Source organism: Pelmatolapia mariae, linkage group LG23, assembly GCF_036321145.2.
Source record: "Pelmatolapia mariae isolate MD_Pm_ZW linkage group LG23, Pm_UMD_F_2, whole genome shotgun sequence".
NCBI lineage: Eukaryota > Metazoa > Chordata > Actinopteri > Cichliformes > Cichlidae > Pelmatolapia > Pelmatolapia mariae.
Window position 1 is genome coordinate 45,501,340 of NC_086246.1, and position 16,580 is coordinate 45,517,919.

Below are 16,580 nucleotides of genomic sequence, written 5' to 3' on the forward strand. Positions count from 1 at the left end.
AAGTTTTTAAATGCTGTTTGATATGTGGACATTTTCATAACTTTAGAGTGTAAAGGGTTAATAATTGAAATCAAATTGTGATTTAGCGTTTGTTCGTATTCAATTCAATTCAATTCAATTCAATTCAATTCAATTTTATTTATATAGCGCCAAATCACAACAACTGTCGCCTCAAGGCGCTTTATATCTTATCAATTCAACACTGTTGTATTGTATGTCTGAGTATAGAGAAGGCATATTTCATATAACTAAGCATTAAATGCCTCACATAATCAGTATACGTAAGCTGAAAACGTTGCATGGCCTAAAATGGAATGTAGGCCTATTCTCTAATACGACTTATGTAAATCTCTGACAAAACCAAATTGCCCAACTTTCCCCCCAAAAGCTTCTTTGTTACCACTCATTCTTTCCCCAGTAAATGCCATGTCTGCCTCCGGCCAGCAGTAATTTGATTAATTCACCAAACGGTAGCCAGACGGTAAGACCCTGCTCTCCTTCTTTTTCATTTATTTCACTATTAGAGGTTTCATTTTAAATGATACTTCGTGGAACTCATTCATCTAATTTTGCTTAATGCCATTTAATTTCAGTTTTCAAGTTAATAATGTACTGATGTTATTAATATTGGCTCAACTAATTGATTTGTTTTTATTGCTGGATGAGAATGCTATTCACTTATAATTGCATTATATTTTCATCCTTAGTGTGAATCCTGCAGGGAGGGCGCTGAACAGCTATTGAAGAGATGGAGATTTTTGTCTTTCTATTCTCATTTTCTGCCCTTGGCATCCTCTATGCCATGAACACCATCTCTGAGCTTCAAGAGTAAGTTATTAAATTTACTGATTTCTTATCACCTTAATACATACAGTCTTTCCCATGAAATCATTGTAAAACGTTATATATTATTCACTCACAACACATGCATTTTTTAACTATGAGAATAATTGTTAATATACAATAATGTTAGAAATCCTTCCAGTATCACTGGGTGACAGCTGGTATACTTTTCTACCACTAGAGGACTCTGTAAGCTTAAAACTCAAACTGCATTAGTACTGGTGACTGTGTTATACAGTATGTATAACAAGCTGAGGAATCCTTGACCATATTCAACCCCGTACATTCTATGACATCAGTTTAAAGAGTGTATATGCTAGTTGTGCAAACTCTTTAAAGCTAACATTTCTTGAAGGGAAAGGAGAAATTAAAAGGGAGCAAATAGAAGGCAGAGTTTGTGGGCATAATGATATGACTGATATGATGATGGGGGTAATTGCTTTTCTAAGCTCTAAGGAATCACGTTCTCATTCAAGGCGTATCTGTTTTGCCTGTTTATTAGGATACTGTCTTTATAAGATTGTCAGCAGCTGATGGATAAACATTATAATGCTTTAGACTGAATAAACAAAGATGGTGATAAAATGCATGTTTTAGTCTTCCCTCACCCACAAGGCATTTCAGCAGATTTTTTTATTCTTCCTATGTGAATATGTCTCCACACAGACATTTATTTATTTATTTGCCCATGTGGACACTGACAGTCAATATGGACTGCACAGAAGAGTTTGATAAATTACTCTTGACATACAATATGCCTTGTGCTCTTCCACTCCACAAACAAACGGTATTGTGTGCATAAATCTTCCTGTACTGTTGAATTGGAGGGGTAGCTAGGGAGCTTGCCTTTGCTCTCATAGCATTTGTTTTCCTTCTGTGAGCACACACTGTGAGTTTTGCGAGGATGCAATGTTGTTTACTAGGAGATACCTTGAGCACATTAATCTTTTCCAGTGTAAGGCAGAGGTACCTTTGACCAGTAAACATGGAGGGCAATGCTGAACTAACATGGCCTTAGCTTGCTGCATCCCACACCTCTGCCTATGATTGATTAAAGTTTGTAAAGATGTGCTTTTAGTTACTACACCAAGAGAGATGGGATATAGCAGATGAATACTGACTGTGGGAAAGTACGTACGTATATATATATATATATATATATATATATATATATATATATATATGTATATATATATATATATATATGTATATGTATATATATATATATATATATATATATATGTATATATATATATATGTGTGTATTGCACAGCAAGATTATTAGCTACAACACAGAACTACAGTTTTCTTGCCAAATGTCAGTTGACTGTAATACCTCATATTCATCAATATATTTCAAAAGCTCTGAGATTAACAATAAAAGTTCTACTTGTACTTTGCACATGAATAAATCCAACGTGACACTACCATCTCATTTCATCTCATACACAAACTACCACACCAGCAGTGCCCTTGCGCTTTCTGGATGCAAGCAACAGAATTTCCAGTGGTTACTATGGGTGTTGGATGATTATTATTCGCCCTGTCTTTTCATTCTTTATCGTTTACTAATTTAACACTGCAGAGGAGACTGTCAGAACTTCCAAAGGAGAAATGGGTTATTGAAACAGAAAATCAAAGATAGCTTGCTATCTAAAAGTATCAGCAGTGAGATTGTGTTAAAAATTTGGATATTTTCTTACGTAAAAGTGACATTTCTCTGTTTCCACAGGCCTTATGTGATTCTGGAGATTGGTGTTGCTGTGCTGGTGATTGTGTTTCTGTTCTACTTCCTCATCACTCGTGGCAACGCACCTAAAGACTTCTTATTCTTTGGTAATCAACGCAAATATGTGCATTTCCCAACTTACTTGCATTGCATTTCCAAATACACTATGAAATTTTAATGACTGCTATGCATTGTTCCAACTCCCACAAAAGGATTTACAGAAGCGTGAAAACATGAATTGTATTCAGTGTGATTTCACCTGATATGTTGAAAGCAGCTTAGACTGATTAGGCTCAGAGCAAAGGTTTACCAGGCTTTTCTAAAGCGTGACTGACCCAAACGCTCCCTGCAGACTGACAACCCTCACAGCTCTTGCACTTACTTAACCTTTCAGCTATTCTTTTGAAACTGAGTTCTTGATTGCTTCTTAAGAAAAAAAGGTCACAGCTATTTCGTAATACAGGACACGGTCGTTGCTCCTGTATAGTAGAATCTGGATTGCCCTACTGACTCATTCTGAATAATTTGAGGACCTTTGTAATCACTTTAGTCATATAACAATAGCAGCTTGTGCACTTTTCATGCAAGTTTAAAGAATTCTAAAATATTTTGTGCTGTAATGTGAATTAGTGTGACCAGTCAAACTGAGCTTCCTCTCTACCCCAGGGTTCCCCCCTCAAATAGATCCCTGCAGCAGATGCTAGGGGCTAGGCTATTTGGGCGGAAATCTTAAACTATTGGCAGTAGTGGCTCAAGGCAGTGCTGGTGTTGTCTATAAGAGCCAAAACATTAAGGGAAAAGAAGTGGGAGGCTTTTCTCATTGCTAGAGGGCCACAATCTCTCCGCTATATCACCTCTTAGATCTCAGAGATAAACCTGGTAGAGCTCCTCAGGATTACATGAGGGAGACAATATGTGAAACAGTGGTTTCTGTATAGAAACACAGATTCTGCAGTGCCCAGGTGGTAGATCATTGTAATGGCTTTCACAGGTGTTCTCTTTTAATTGACTTAAAATGCAGACATGTATTTTTTCTATATATCAACGATTATACCCACTTTATCCTGTACAGGGGGCTGTAGCCTGCACATATTAGTACTGGGCAACATGGAAGTTTGTAACTGTGATCCAGATAGTCAGCTAACTTACAATGAAACAATAAAATAAAGTAGAAAACCAACAAAAAACCCAATAAACTTGAGGCTGTTCATAGATGTTTGAGAACCTGGAGAATAACCACACAAACACAGAAAATTTGGAAAATCCACACAGAAAGGCTCTAGTTGATCAGCAGACTCAAACCCACAAGCTTCTTGCTGTTGTGCAAAAGTACTAACACTTGCAACAATGCACAATGCATAAATGGAAGTAGCAATCTAATCAGCAGTACAGTATGCACAAACAGCAGTTTGCAATGGGTAGAAGTTGGCTGTTGTATTGTATAATAATTGCTATGCTGTGCTGTAAAATAGCAATCATTTATTCTGTCATGATAACTCTACCAGATGGTCTACCAAAAGTCATGCTGCTGCTCAGTGGCATTCACAATCACATCATTTCCAAGCCAATTAGATCACACCTAAGATAAAATCTGGACATCTGGAAAGGGAGTTGCTGGTCAATTGTTTTATAATGAAACATACTGTATGCAAATGATACTGAAGGGCACATTGCATTCTGTTATTTTAGTGCTGCAATATGGGTCTAAAGCAACACTTCAGACTCTGCAATTTCTCAAAGAGAGCTTGGATAGAATGTAAACTGCAGTATTAATAATAGTTCATAACAACAGCGTTATTGTTACAGTTTATATTAATAGTAAGCCCTCCATGCCAATAATGTGTATGTGTGGCTTCATTCTTAAATATTGTTTGCTAGACGTGACCTTTCAGTTCTCCTGGGTCCTTAACGTAAGGACAGAAGTCTGTTCACCATGGACTCGATTTAAGCACGCCTCCAGTCTACCTCTTTGCTCAAGACTTAATTTTCTCCCCAAGCTGTTCCATTAATCAATCACCTGCCATTTGAAGGAAAACCTTTTAAACAAAAAAACAATGAAAAAGGCTCAGAAAATCTAGAAAGATTTGATGTCATGTTCTAATATACTGTAATTTATAGAAGAATTCAGGTGTCAGAATATGCAAAAAGAGTAACTTTTTAAAATTATAGTGCCTTCAAAGCGAGCAAAGCTGCTTAACCTTCCGAGTTTTTCTAGGTTCTAAAGATATTGTACACTACCAATTATCACCTACACACATACCCAGGCACAGAGCTGAAATAACAGGGCTTCTGGTATGAAGCACACAGGTTAGCCTTTTAAATATCCATTAAATCATTTTTTCCCCACAGTTTTTGCTGAGTTTTCTTTCACGTGTATCATTGACCTGACAAGTGCTCTGGAATATGATGGTATTATTTCTGGCTTTATGGAGTTTTACCAGAAGACGGTAGGTTTTTTTTAAAAAATTATTATTATTTATTAACATTTAAAACTCTGAAATTCTAAAAAAAAACACCCAACAAATACTGATCAAAGCACAAATAACCATGTTAAGCAAATATGATAATGCATATGACATTTGCAATGCATGCTGTGAGGTATGTACTTATATACATATTCTGTGTTTCAGGGAGAGCCCTATCTGGGAACGTCGTATGGCATCATGATGTGTTACTGGGATGGAATAGCACACTTTATCATGTACCTGATGATGATCAGCAGAATAACAGACAGGTGGATGATGCTAAAGTCACATCACATAATGTCTGCATTAAATGACAATAGAGAGAGATCTACAGGGTAGGGTCCCTTTCAAAATGAGAAAACACACACAGGATGGTATGAAAACTGCCTGTGTATACAGTCTAAAAGCAGTAGGAATGCATTTCAGTGCAAAGATAAACTTTTCTTTTACAGCATATGTCAAGCTTCAGGCTTATCTTTTTCCTGTATTTGAGCTTTTTCTAAAGAAATAGTAGCTGAGCCAATGATGTGTTTCACTTTAGGAATTCATGGGTGGATTTATCACATAAATCCCAGACAACGGCTCGAGAAAAAAAGATTTAAAAAAAAAAAAAGAAAAAAAAAAGAAAGCCTCCTCTTGAGTGAGTTAGTCATAAAGTGCAGCCAGTGAGTTCAAGAGTTCAGGGGGAGCACTGCCTTGGGGATGGCGCTATCATGGATATTAAATCCTCTTTTAAACAATATCAGCCTTTTGTCACTTTAGAAAGTGAGCTAGGCATTGTGTTATCTGTAGGATGGATATAAGAAGTTCTCAAATATCATTTATTTAAACTTACCCAGCCTTGAAATTTAACATATAACTTTCCATCTCATTTGATCTCTTTGGTCTTTTTTTCTGTATTTTTTCTGTTTCTCTCACAGGAAAGCCTACCGCACACTGGGCCTGTTCTGGGCTGGCTCTTTGTGTGCCAACATGAGTGTGTTTATTGTCGGGATAGTGGCAGGTGAGCCGCATCTTCAATCCGCTTTCTGTCTGTCCCACGATGACAAGCTTTAATCAGGCAAACATCTGCCCTGCCTTGTACCATCAGTGTCACAGTTCAGCCTGCCAACTAAACACACATGCCCCGTGTCTCGCCTGCCATCACAACCTCACAGAACAAAGCAGCAAACAGACTTAAAGCATCTGTTGTTGGCATTTCAAACTGCATACATAAGCGTCAGAAGCCCAGACTTGTCTGGAGGCAACGTGATGTTTGCTCTGTTATGTTAGCATTGATACGCTGCACATCTCTCTTTTGCCTCGAGTTTCACAATTGAGGTTTTAATGGAAAGCTTAATTACTCATTTACATTAAGATGTTTACAGGCGGTGTTTGTATGGTTAAGTGCATGCTGACAATAAGTGTCTATCTTTCTCTTTGTGGCAGGTAAATATGGGTCAGAGATCCATCCAGCCTTCTGGCTCAATTTTCTCTTTCTTTTGATGCCTGTGTTGGGAGCAATCGTTCTATTCACTCGGCCGAAAGATAGACCGCTCATTGGTGGATACAATGTAAGTCCAGAACATGAATAATTAGACATTTATATGATTGTGGAGAGGTTTAGAGGTGCATTGTTGCTCAGGTGAATGTGATCCAAACAATGAAAAATCTGTGCGACTGTTAGTGTAGTTAGAGTGGTGTGCTTGCTGAATCTGTTAGTGTTTTAAAAACAACTATTAAATCTCAGCTTCTTGCTTTTTCTATCATATTATCTAGTATTTTGTTCCAGTTGAGTCTTAAAGGGCCTCAGTTCTGCAGATTTCCAGTTCAATGTTCTCATTTTTGGACTGTACTAGAATTACCTTGCACAACTCACAGTTAAAATAATGCTTCTTATTCTGATCCCCAGTGCATTCCTTCTCTGAAATGAGCCATTTTAACTCACCGGCACCGTTCCTTTAACTCAGCTTTCTGCTTCCATGCTCCAAACTCACAGTCAGAGCTGATAAAAAAAACATAGATGAAACTCAACATTTAGACACCTGAGCCATGATTGTTTGATTGCACATTTATGTCTTAGCCAGGGGGAAGTTGTATTTGAGCTATAACTTGTTGTGGTCTTCATTTCAGTTCAAGTTAGGCTGACCTTAGACATGTCTTTAATTTAAAGCACCTGCAATCAATACTTTTCATAGTGAAGGAGAAGCAAGTGAATATATTTGTTTTGAGTCCTCTTCACGTATCGACAAATTCTTAACATTCCACAGGCCCAGCATGCTCAGAGCCTGAAGCTGATCTGGCGTCCTTTGGACATCATTCTGCTGGTTCTCCTGTTAGCTGCCATGGCCTTCACCATCCTGAGAGGCTTGGTTAGTATGTCACATATAAAATTCTAAAGAGATTTTAATGAAAGACTACAACTGTAGTTTTAAAAGAAAGTGAAAAAAGACAACAAGTGATAAGAAGCATCATCTTATTAGAAAAGCTGGAGTTAAAATAATAGTATTTTATAAGACATATATAATATGTAGGTTATGAAGTGCTTGTCAGGCCACATCTAGTCATATGATCTTTTCCCCTGGATTCAGTGTATCTCGTTTCTTTATTGGTCTTTTCTGTGACTGACTTAAAATAGCAATCATACTCCTTAAGCCTGGCAATACAGCAACTACCTATGTAAATCCACATTAATTGACACTGATCACATTTCCTCCTTCACATAACCGAGAGTCCAGTTTATTTTATGCTAAAAGCTCTAAAAAAGTAGGCATAGTAACATTTATAGAAGTCGACCAGCTCTTATTATTACTGCGATGTCGATACTTCCAGGTCACTTCACTCAGTTGGGAAACTTTCTAAACAAAATTGACTGTTTGAATGCAGGCTGACTCCTGGGATATTCCCTATTTTATATTTTTTTGGACACTCCTGCTCAAGGTGCAGTCAAACAACTCTGACAGCTTCTGCACTCCTGGAAGACAGACAGACTTAAAAAGAGGGTAGACAAGAGAGTGAGAGATTTAGAGAGGGTGTGACACCGTGCAGGCAGAAACTCACGAACCCATCAGTATACAGTGAATAAACATGTTTTCCAAAATGTCAAACAATTCCTTTAACCATGCTCAGTGTGTTATTCTGCTTAGTCACATTGACAAATCTTCTCTGGATGTTCATTTTGTTATTTTGACAAGGGAAGAGAATCGTTCAGATCTACACATTGGTATTTTACGCCGCTGTTCTCTTAAACTGAACTACATTGTAAGGTTTTTCTATCATGTTGTTTGCTCTCTGTAGGTGGCTCTGGACTCTCCACTTGAAGCCTGTTCCATATACCTGAAGCAGTATGAACCTTACCTGAAGGATCCTGTGGGCTACCCTAGAGTTATGGTGGGTGTTTTATTTTGTCACCACACTCAGCCTTTCTACCTGCCGTTGCTGGAACACTTGAAAGCTCTTCTCCAGTCTATTTTAAATAACAAGCCACATAATGGACCTCTGCTTTCATGGATCTCACTATGAGCGTGCTGGAAGCTTGCCCTTATCTCCCCCACTCTTTCAACTCACAGCTGATTACAAGGCCCTTTTTCATCATTACAGCAATAACGAGCGTGGGTTGAGAGGCCAGCGGATCTTTGTGTCTGTCTTTCATTTGGTTAAGATGGATAACACATTATTACTTTGACGGGCATTGGTCTGCTGTCTTTTTATTTTCTTCCTCTGACCCTGTGTAGCCGTGGGTTTTGTTGTGTTTTGTTTGGCATACATGGCTTTGTCAATAGGTTATCCAAAGACCTTGTCTGGACTGCAGTCCAGGCACAATTGAGAGTCAATGATCAGACAGATGAACCGCATGCTGAGAACTTGATAAGGTAATCCCTGCCCAAAGCCTCCCATCAGCATCTCGCTGGGCGGGAGGAAGATGCGTGTGCAGCATGTGGAAGTGCGTCTTGTTTAGCAATGTTTGCAGATCTGTGTTTGTGTGTTACTGCCAAGGCTTCGTGGGCATGTGCAAAGAAATCAAATGAAGTTTGGCTTACTGGGCAATCCTGCTCAGTTTCTGAACTAACCGACCTCTTTATTCATTGATGATGATGAATGATATGCGACAGATTACTGTGGCTGCACTAAGAAGGCATTTCAACAAAAGACTGAAGGGCATATATGATTGGCTTTCAGGCCCTGAGCTCAACTCATTAGAATTCATCTGGACCTAAGACCGAGAATGAAAGGAAACCGTTCACTGGTATAATTTGAGGCTTTTATAAAGTGGGAAACAGGCTTTCATGCACCAAATATTTTAAGTTGAAGGTCAAGACTCTCTCTGTAACGACCCTTGTGTGGAAATGGTAATTTGTGCTGAGGGTGCAAATTTGTGTTAGAGAGCATGCATAGCTGACAAGCAGCAAAATACTGCAGTGCTAAAGTTAATGATTTTAATGATTTTAGTATTTTCTTTTGATTATTTTTGTCTCTTCATTTTAATTATTGAATTAATTGTACATTCATCCAATGTATGCAGTTCAACTGTGGGATAAAAGGTTAAATTAACCCCCAGGATATAACTGGAAGGGACAAAGCAGAGTATTTTAATTGTGATACCTGCCAATACTAATTCTCTTAGGTTTTATTTCAATTAGTGCTATTTTTCCGCAGCAAATTAAAGGGCGCTCTGTGTTTGCATTTTGAGGCTTAAGCAGCCCTCTTCTGTATTCACTGTGAGTAGCTGAAGTGTGATGTGGGCCAGTGGAGACTGAGGATGTACTGTATTAATTGTCTGCTGGACTGTTGGTCAGGGCTCAACAACAACACTGACTGACAGTGATGGAAGAATCTTTCAGCTCTGTTGGGCACGTCCAACCATATCCTGAGCAATATATCCTGGAATATACAAGATATTATAGAGAGAGACTACCTACTGTGAGAAAGATACATTTTTAGTATTGTGAGATATGATATGAAACAATCTTCATATTATTAGACTAATGGTGTAAGCTTTTTTTTACCCTAGATGCTGCACCTGTTCTTTTATGCACTACCCCTGCTGGGTGCTTTTGTTTATGGTCTCCTCAAGCCTGGGTGCACATGGATGCCGGACTGGACCATCTTTCTTGCCGGAGCTATGATCCAGGTAACGCCACCAGAGGACAGACTGTAAATAAAGAAAATTGCTATGAATACATAGTTTAAGTTACAGGTCTTTGCATACTGATGCGAGATTCACTGACAGTTTTCTGCACTGGAAGCTGCTGCGATAATTGCTGCCTCTGACCTATTACAGTTTTCCATCTGCCGTTTATGTTAAATAAGAAGAGGTCCAACACATGTCAGGGCAATTAACTCCATCTAGTGAGCTTTCATCTTTCTAAAAATGACCTGGACTACATTTATCCTTTGAAGCATATTCTCTGTAACAAACACGCTGGTGGTGCTTTCTCTCCATATTGCTCTGACAGAAAGATTGGAGCCATGAGAAGAGAAACTACTTGATTAAAGTCTTTTTGCACACTCTCTGTCTTCTAAGCCAACTCCCAGTTAGACATAAAGATGACATTTTCAGATGTCATTTATCTTTTTTGTTAGTAGCTTTATCTTGTGTATTTTAATAGACTAATAACAGTGGAAAAAATAATGTATAATTTTTGGAAAGAAATACTGAGGCATCAAGTTATCTGTCATCGGTGTGCAGAGAGAGTAAGAGAGGAGTAAAAGCTGATATGTAAAGTAATGTCCTCCTATATGCAAACAGTTTGACCTCTTTCTTTCTCTTTCTCCTTTCAGTGCCAGTGGTCCCACATCGGGGGATTCCTCCACCCTCGCACCACAGCGCCGTATCGCATTCCAAGTGATGCTTTCTGGTTGGTGCTGGCAGCTAACTTGGTCTATGCAGCCACACCCATCCTTGTGGCCCTGCGGGTCTACAGCAACCCCTATTTCTTCCTAAAAATTGCTCCCTTCCCTGGGCAAACAGGTTTACCAATCAGCGAAGAGAAAGACACCAAGTATAAACTGAAATGATCATTTTTAATCTTCTCTGACCTTTGGAGGTAATTACTTATCTGATGATTCATGAAGAACTGTTTTCTTTGAAAGACCATGTTTCAAAATGCCAAAATACAGCTTATTTTGCTGAATGTCTGTGGATTTATTGGTTATTTCTTTGCTTTCAGCATCTTTTTCTCATGTTATATGCATAAACAGTAAAACCACAAATCGGTCAATGTCAATACCATCATCTATACATAACCATGGCAGCAGAAAGGATGCATAGGAAAAGCAGGAGTATTTAGAGCCACTTGGATGTATACTGAGACAACTCAACAGCTCACTTTTTTGGAGTGCCATAATAGGGGTTAACCCTTTTAGTTTATAGTAAAATATTTAAGTAAGTAACAGGTTGAATTTAATTAAGATAATGTGCCCACATGATGAATTGCAGTGACTTGGTGATTTCAAGACTATTCTTCTTGTGTTGACAAATATTGCATAGAGTAAAATAAAGTGGAGAGTAGAGCAAAACTTCAATGTTCTGTCAGTTACTGAATGTGATGTGGCAGCTGGTGCATAGAAAGGTATCAAATGAGCCATCAGCTGATTTGAACTGTCACTGAGATCAGCCTGTGGGCTGAGCTTAACTACAACAGTGGCCTGCTTGAACTAAAGCTTTATTCAGTTTGCTGAATTACACAAAATTAGGTACGGATATCCATGGCCTCAAAAGGATGAAAATAATCGGTAATGGCAATCATTCAAGTTTTTCTCCAAAAAAAAAAAAAAAGCCAGTTCATTAAAAATGTACAGGGTCCACAAGATCAGTGCACTACATCAGCCCAGCTTCTATGGACGTCTTTCTCTGAAATAGTTTCTAGTTTATAAACTAGAAATAACATAAAATATTAACTTTGACAACAAGCTGTGCCCTCTGTTCACTTATATTTGGCTGGTTCTTTGAAAATTAGCTTTTGTAGAAAACTAATTTGATTTGCAATTCAGTTCAATTCAATTTATTTATACAGTGCCAAAATCACAGCAACAGTCGCCTCAAGGCATTTTATATTGTAAGGTAGACAATACTACAATAATAAATACAGAGAAAAACCCAACAATCATATGACCTCCTATGAGCAAGCACTTTGGCAACAGTGGGAAGGAAAAACTCCCTTTTAACCAGAAGAAACCTCCAGCAGAACCAGGCTCAGGAAGGGGCTGGTTGGTGTGAGAGTAAGTCTGAATCAATGCAGAGATTCAGTATCATATTACATCTGTTTACATAGATTCAATTTGACAGATTCACTGTCTGCTCTGCACAGAATAACCGACATACCTATTTCTTTACTGGCAGAGTACTTTTTTAAGGTTTGCCGGTGTGTTGCAATTTCAAGCACAGTTTCACTCCAAGCACCGTGTGGGTAGTTTTAAAGTTACAATTGGGAGATGAAGAATTAAATATTTGCTGCACCTGATGATTTTACTCATTGTTCTGGATGGCATTTTTGTCATTAAAAAAATGACATGCTATGACCTGTAAAAGATACAGACATGCAGCAGGACAACGCTCAAAGAAAAACAGCCGACTCTTCAGCAAGGTACAGAGCTGAGGCAATGGACTGAGTCATAACACAGTCCAATCTTAACAAACAGAAAACATGTAAATAAAAAAGACTTACATTTCCTGAACATACCATATTCCCTCACAAATACAAAGCCTTAAATCTGCTTAAGATATCAGAGAAGAGAGAAGTTTCAAAACTTGTATAAGAATAATATTTTATAGTATTTTTCAAGTTCCAAGTATTCCATATGGTACTTCTCTTTACATGTAGGGGCTGCTAAGAACTAACTCATATTTTTATTTTGTCACAGATGCTAAAATACAAATAAATACAGGGTACAAACAAGGAGAGCAGTGATACCTATTTGTGCGGACTGAATCTAAATAAAACCATTATGGTGAAAAGAAGACTGCATCATTAATTTAACTCATATTTGGCAGTTTGGCTCTTTTATGAGATCAACTGATGATCTGATCAACTTTATACATGTTTCAAAGTATGGAAAAACTTTTTATTATATTTTCGCACAAAAGTGAGATGTCACACTGAGCTAACTGACATCTTGCAGTATGCTATATAACTGAGACTCTATATGCTCACCTTTTCCCACCCAGCATCACTGGAGCCAGGGCAGATCATTACTCAGGGACTGAGTGGCAAGGATATGCCGACAGCTGTTGTCACTCAGTCACTCTGGTGAATATACACAACTAGTTTTAAAAAGACATTCGTTCTCTCAGAATAGCAGGAACACGAGACATGCCTCTACTGTTCTGCATTCTGTCTGATCCTCGGTGCCCAAATTGCCAGCTTTTCATTCCATATCTGTTTATGTTCCTTGATCCCCTTTGTTTCCTTTCTGCTGATTGATGCTGCTGTGTGTTGGAAGTGTGTGGGCGGCTCAGTAAATAGTCTACTCTCATCATTGTCTTTTACAAAGACATCAAATGAATGACTTATGATTTGTGTTGTTTTTGTTTAGGGGAAACAAACACACTTCAGTGACCACCGGGCTCACTGGAGGAGGTTTGCTGACATTTAATTAGAAGAAAGACCATTGTTGAGATCCCTGCCAGTGTTATAACTGGGGGTTCTCAGAATGAGAGGCTTAAGAATAATTATCGCTTCAGCATGTAATGGAATTCACAAATCTATCTGCCAAATATTTTCAATAACTCGATGCTTTGAATGCAGTTCAGTCACATGAGCACAATGAACAGTGTTTCTTGACAGAGATGAAGGAGTTATTTATGTGGCTAGATAAAGCTTTTTGAAACAGCAGTGTAACCTTTCTTTCCATTCCCACCCCATCAATAACTGTAGCCCACTCACAAGTAATTATCCCTCGTACTTTGCTAAGCAATAGGCCAGCAGATAGGGAGAGAGGCAAACTCATTTAATTCGCTCTCGCTCAGCAGCTTTTTTACATGCTGAAGTGTGGCATCGTTCCTGCTTGCACATTCGGTGCATTCTGTGTGTATGACACAGGCTTTAAATCAAATGCGGATACTCCAAACAGCTCTCTAATCCCATGATGGGCGTCACAGGGGATCTTTGCTGCAGATGTCTGCTCGGCTGTGCAGGAGACCCAGGAGAGGTGTGGAGCAGTGAAAAATACAACTAAGCAATCCACACTGCAGGGGTGGAAGGACTTCCAGTGAGGTATCGTGAAAAAAAAATATAAATGTATATGATTTCATGAATGCATGGCACAACTTAAGTTAAATAACCAATTAATGCATGGCTTATGATAAAAGGAAAGTTTCACAGTTTACATAGAGCTACACAAATATTACCATGCTGAGTCAAAACACATCAAGTACATGATCAGCATGTGTTTCCCTAATCTGAACATGGTCCACTTGTTATTTGGTTCATGCATTTAATATGAACACAAACAAATAGGCTCTATTTGTTCTCAAGACTAAAGCTCTCTGACTATTTATGAGACAGTGGTAGGTAACATGCTGCATACATGAAAAGGCATCAGTTAACTAACATATGCTTTGACTATGAACTTGAATTTTAACTTAGCGATATCTGCCATAGCCATTCCTGCCATACTAGGTGCAAAGAAAACAGGTGACCCCTGACTTTGATAGTACTGATTTTCTTGAAATTGGTTTCAGAAAGTAGGTTTTAAATCCACAAAATCTAAGTCACTGAATCAATGCTGATGGACATTTTTGGCCAATGGTTGTTCATTTTCATTAGAGAAAATTACCTCCCCTCTAGGTAACAGTTAATCTTAGACAAAACCCTTAGTGTTTTAACAGTACCAGAGAAAGAATGCCTGGAGTGTATTTTCCAGATTTTAATAGATTTGTAGGAGGATCATTTTTCTCTTCTCTGCTCTGAGGTCCCCAAAAACGAATAACTTGCATGCAAAAACCTTTTTAAAATTCCATGGATACAGGGCAGAGAATATTTTGTTCATTTGAGGATAATACATCATTAAAGAGCAGGTTAAAAAAATGCATCAAACAGCCTGTTAATGCTTTTTGGTAACAGCCAGCTGTTGGCTCATGGCCTGAAAGCAAGCTGTCAGTGTTAATGCTGTCAACCTTCAATTTTCCCAATAAATCATTATTTAGCTGTTTGTGTACAAATTTCCCCTTTCCTTAATTTTTTTTTTGTTTTTTGTTTTTTTTGCATCTTATACTGATGCGGTTTTGATACTTCAGAGAGCTCGTGGGCACAAGTCACGCTTAAAAAAGACTTGAAAAATCCCTGATTCCAATAAGGCGAGGTCATTTTGGAAGAAAAGAGACACATTTATAACAAAACTCGGAACATTAAGAATTGATGTATTTTTGGTGGTTTGACTGTGATGAGAAGCTACATCATAGAGTAGAATCCCAGATGAAGGCAGGAGACATTGACTGGACCCCCTAGAGTCAAGACACGCGAGATGGTGATTGAGCATAGTAAGCAGAAAGCTGAAGACTTTGGATGAGATCCCTTGGAAAACTTGGATGGGGTGGACATGAGAAGGGGGGAGGCTTACTCAGCAGACGGTCTAAAAGGGACAGTCACCGATTACAATCAATATAAAGAATTAGCTTACAGAGACACGGAATTGGACTTAATTGGTGATACTGAAATTTTGAATTTGACAGAGAATATGTGGAGAGAATATGAGAGAACAGAGCTTCCTATGACAGACTTATGCACTTCTGTTCTTAACCAATTTATCCCACTGGATGAACAGAAAATTCATGCAAGTCTGAGGGACAAAACTTCTTCTTTGCAGCTCAGTCTGATAACCTTCACATCAACAAAAATTCAGTCAATGGACAGCAAAGGCAAAAACTTTGCTTTCAAGTGAAGTTTTATACCATCATCTGATTCGTTGCAATTTTGTCTTTTGATCATGCACAGTAATTTTAGAGAGGCCTAAAGCTTTTACCTGTGGGCCTGGTCTTTGAACCCACACGATCTTTTATTTGCACTATAATCAACTATCTCTGTAAAAGTTTTTAAACTAATGATGCCAAGATCCACCTTCAAATAAATGGAGCCATATTTGAATTATATTTCATGATATGCTCTGAATTTTGTAAGAAAAATTCACATTCCTTTTGTAATGGTATGTCATTCATGTTAATTACTGGACCTTCAATGCAACAAGAATAAAAACCCCAACAACTTGAGCTCAAAGTGCGGTCTTTATTACCTTTGTCTTACTCAGCCATAAAGTTATCTAAGTGAATTTGATTTGTCTTGAATACAACAATCAATCTTAATTCTCAGTCAGCATTTCATGCAAACAGTTTCTATTATTGATATTGATCTTGAAAATAAACATTGGTTTGCCTGAAAGTAAATAAGCTTTCACCACATTAACTGAAACAATGTGACAGTCCAATAAGTGACACTCTAATTGGCTTTATAATGCAGAGAAAACGTATCCACGCACAGTGCACAATCAAATATGTGCTGCGTCATCGGAGGACTGCGGGAACGACCCACAAACACTGGTGGTTCCCCTGCAGAGTGAGAGAACAGCAA

At 38.2% G+C, this 16,580-nt stretch overlaps 1 protein-coding gene across 1 annotated transcript; it reads left to right on the forward strand.

The window, feature by feature from the left end:
• Positions 1 to 338: 338 nt before the first annotated feature.
• tm6sf2b (transmembrane 6 superfamily member 2b) lies at positions 339 to 11,455 on the forward strand. Its single transcript, XM_063467479.1, has 11 exons — positions 339 to 481; positions 708 to 828; positions 2,576 to 2,679; positions 4,922 to 5,019; positions 5,203 to 5,306; positions 5,958 to 6,040; positions 6,466 to 6,590; positions 7,287 to 7,388; positions 8,314 to 8,406; positions 10,028 to 10,147; positions 10,798 to 11,455. Exons 2-11 carry the CDS (start codon positions 749 to 751, stop codon positions 11,032 to 11,034), a joined length of 1,146 nt encoding a protein of 381 aa, XP_063323549.1. The 5' UTR covers positions 339 to 481; positions 708 to 748; the 3' UTR covers positions 11,035 to 11,455.
• Positions 11,456 to 16,580: the final 5,125 nt, after the last annotated feature.

Bases quoted from the DNA above. Each gene is read 5' to 3' on its own strand.
- tm6sf2b (XM_063467479.1), top strand. From the start codon at position 749: ATGGAGATTTTTGTCTTTCTATTCTCATTTTCTGCCCTTGGCATCCTC. The intron at 6,591-7,286 runs GTAAGTCCAGAA...AACATTCCACAG, and splicing joins CGCTCATTGGTGGATACAAT to GCCCAGCATGCTCAGAGCCT. The intron at 8,407-10,027 runs GTGGGTGTTTTA...TTTTTACCCTAG, and splicing joins TGGGCTACCCTAGAGTTATG to ATGCTGCACCTGTTCTTTTA.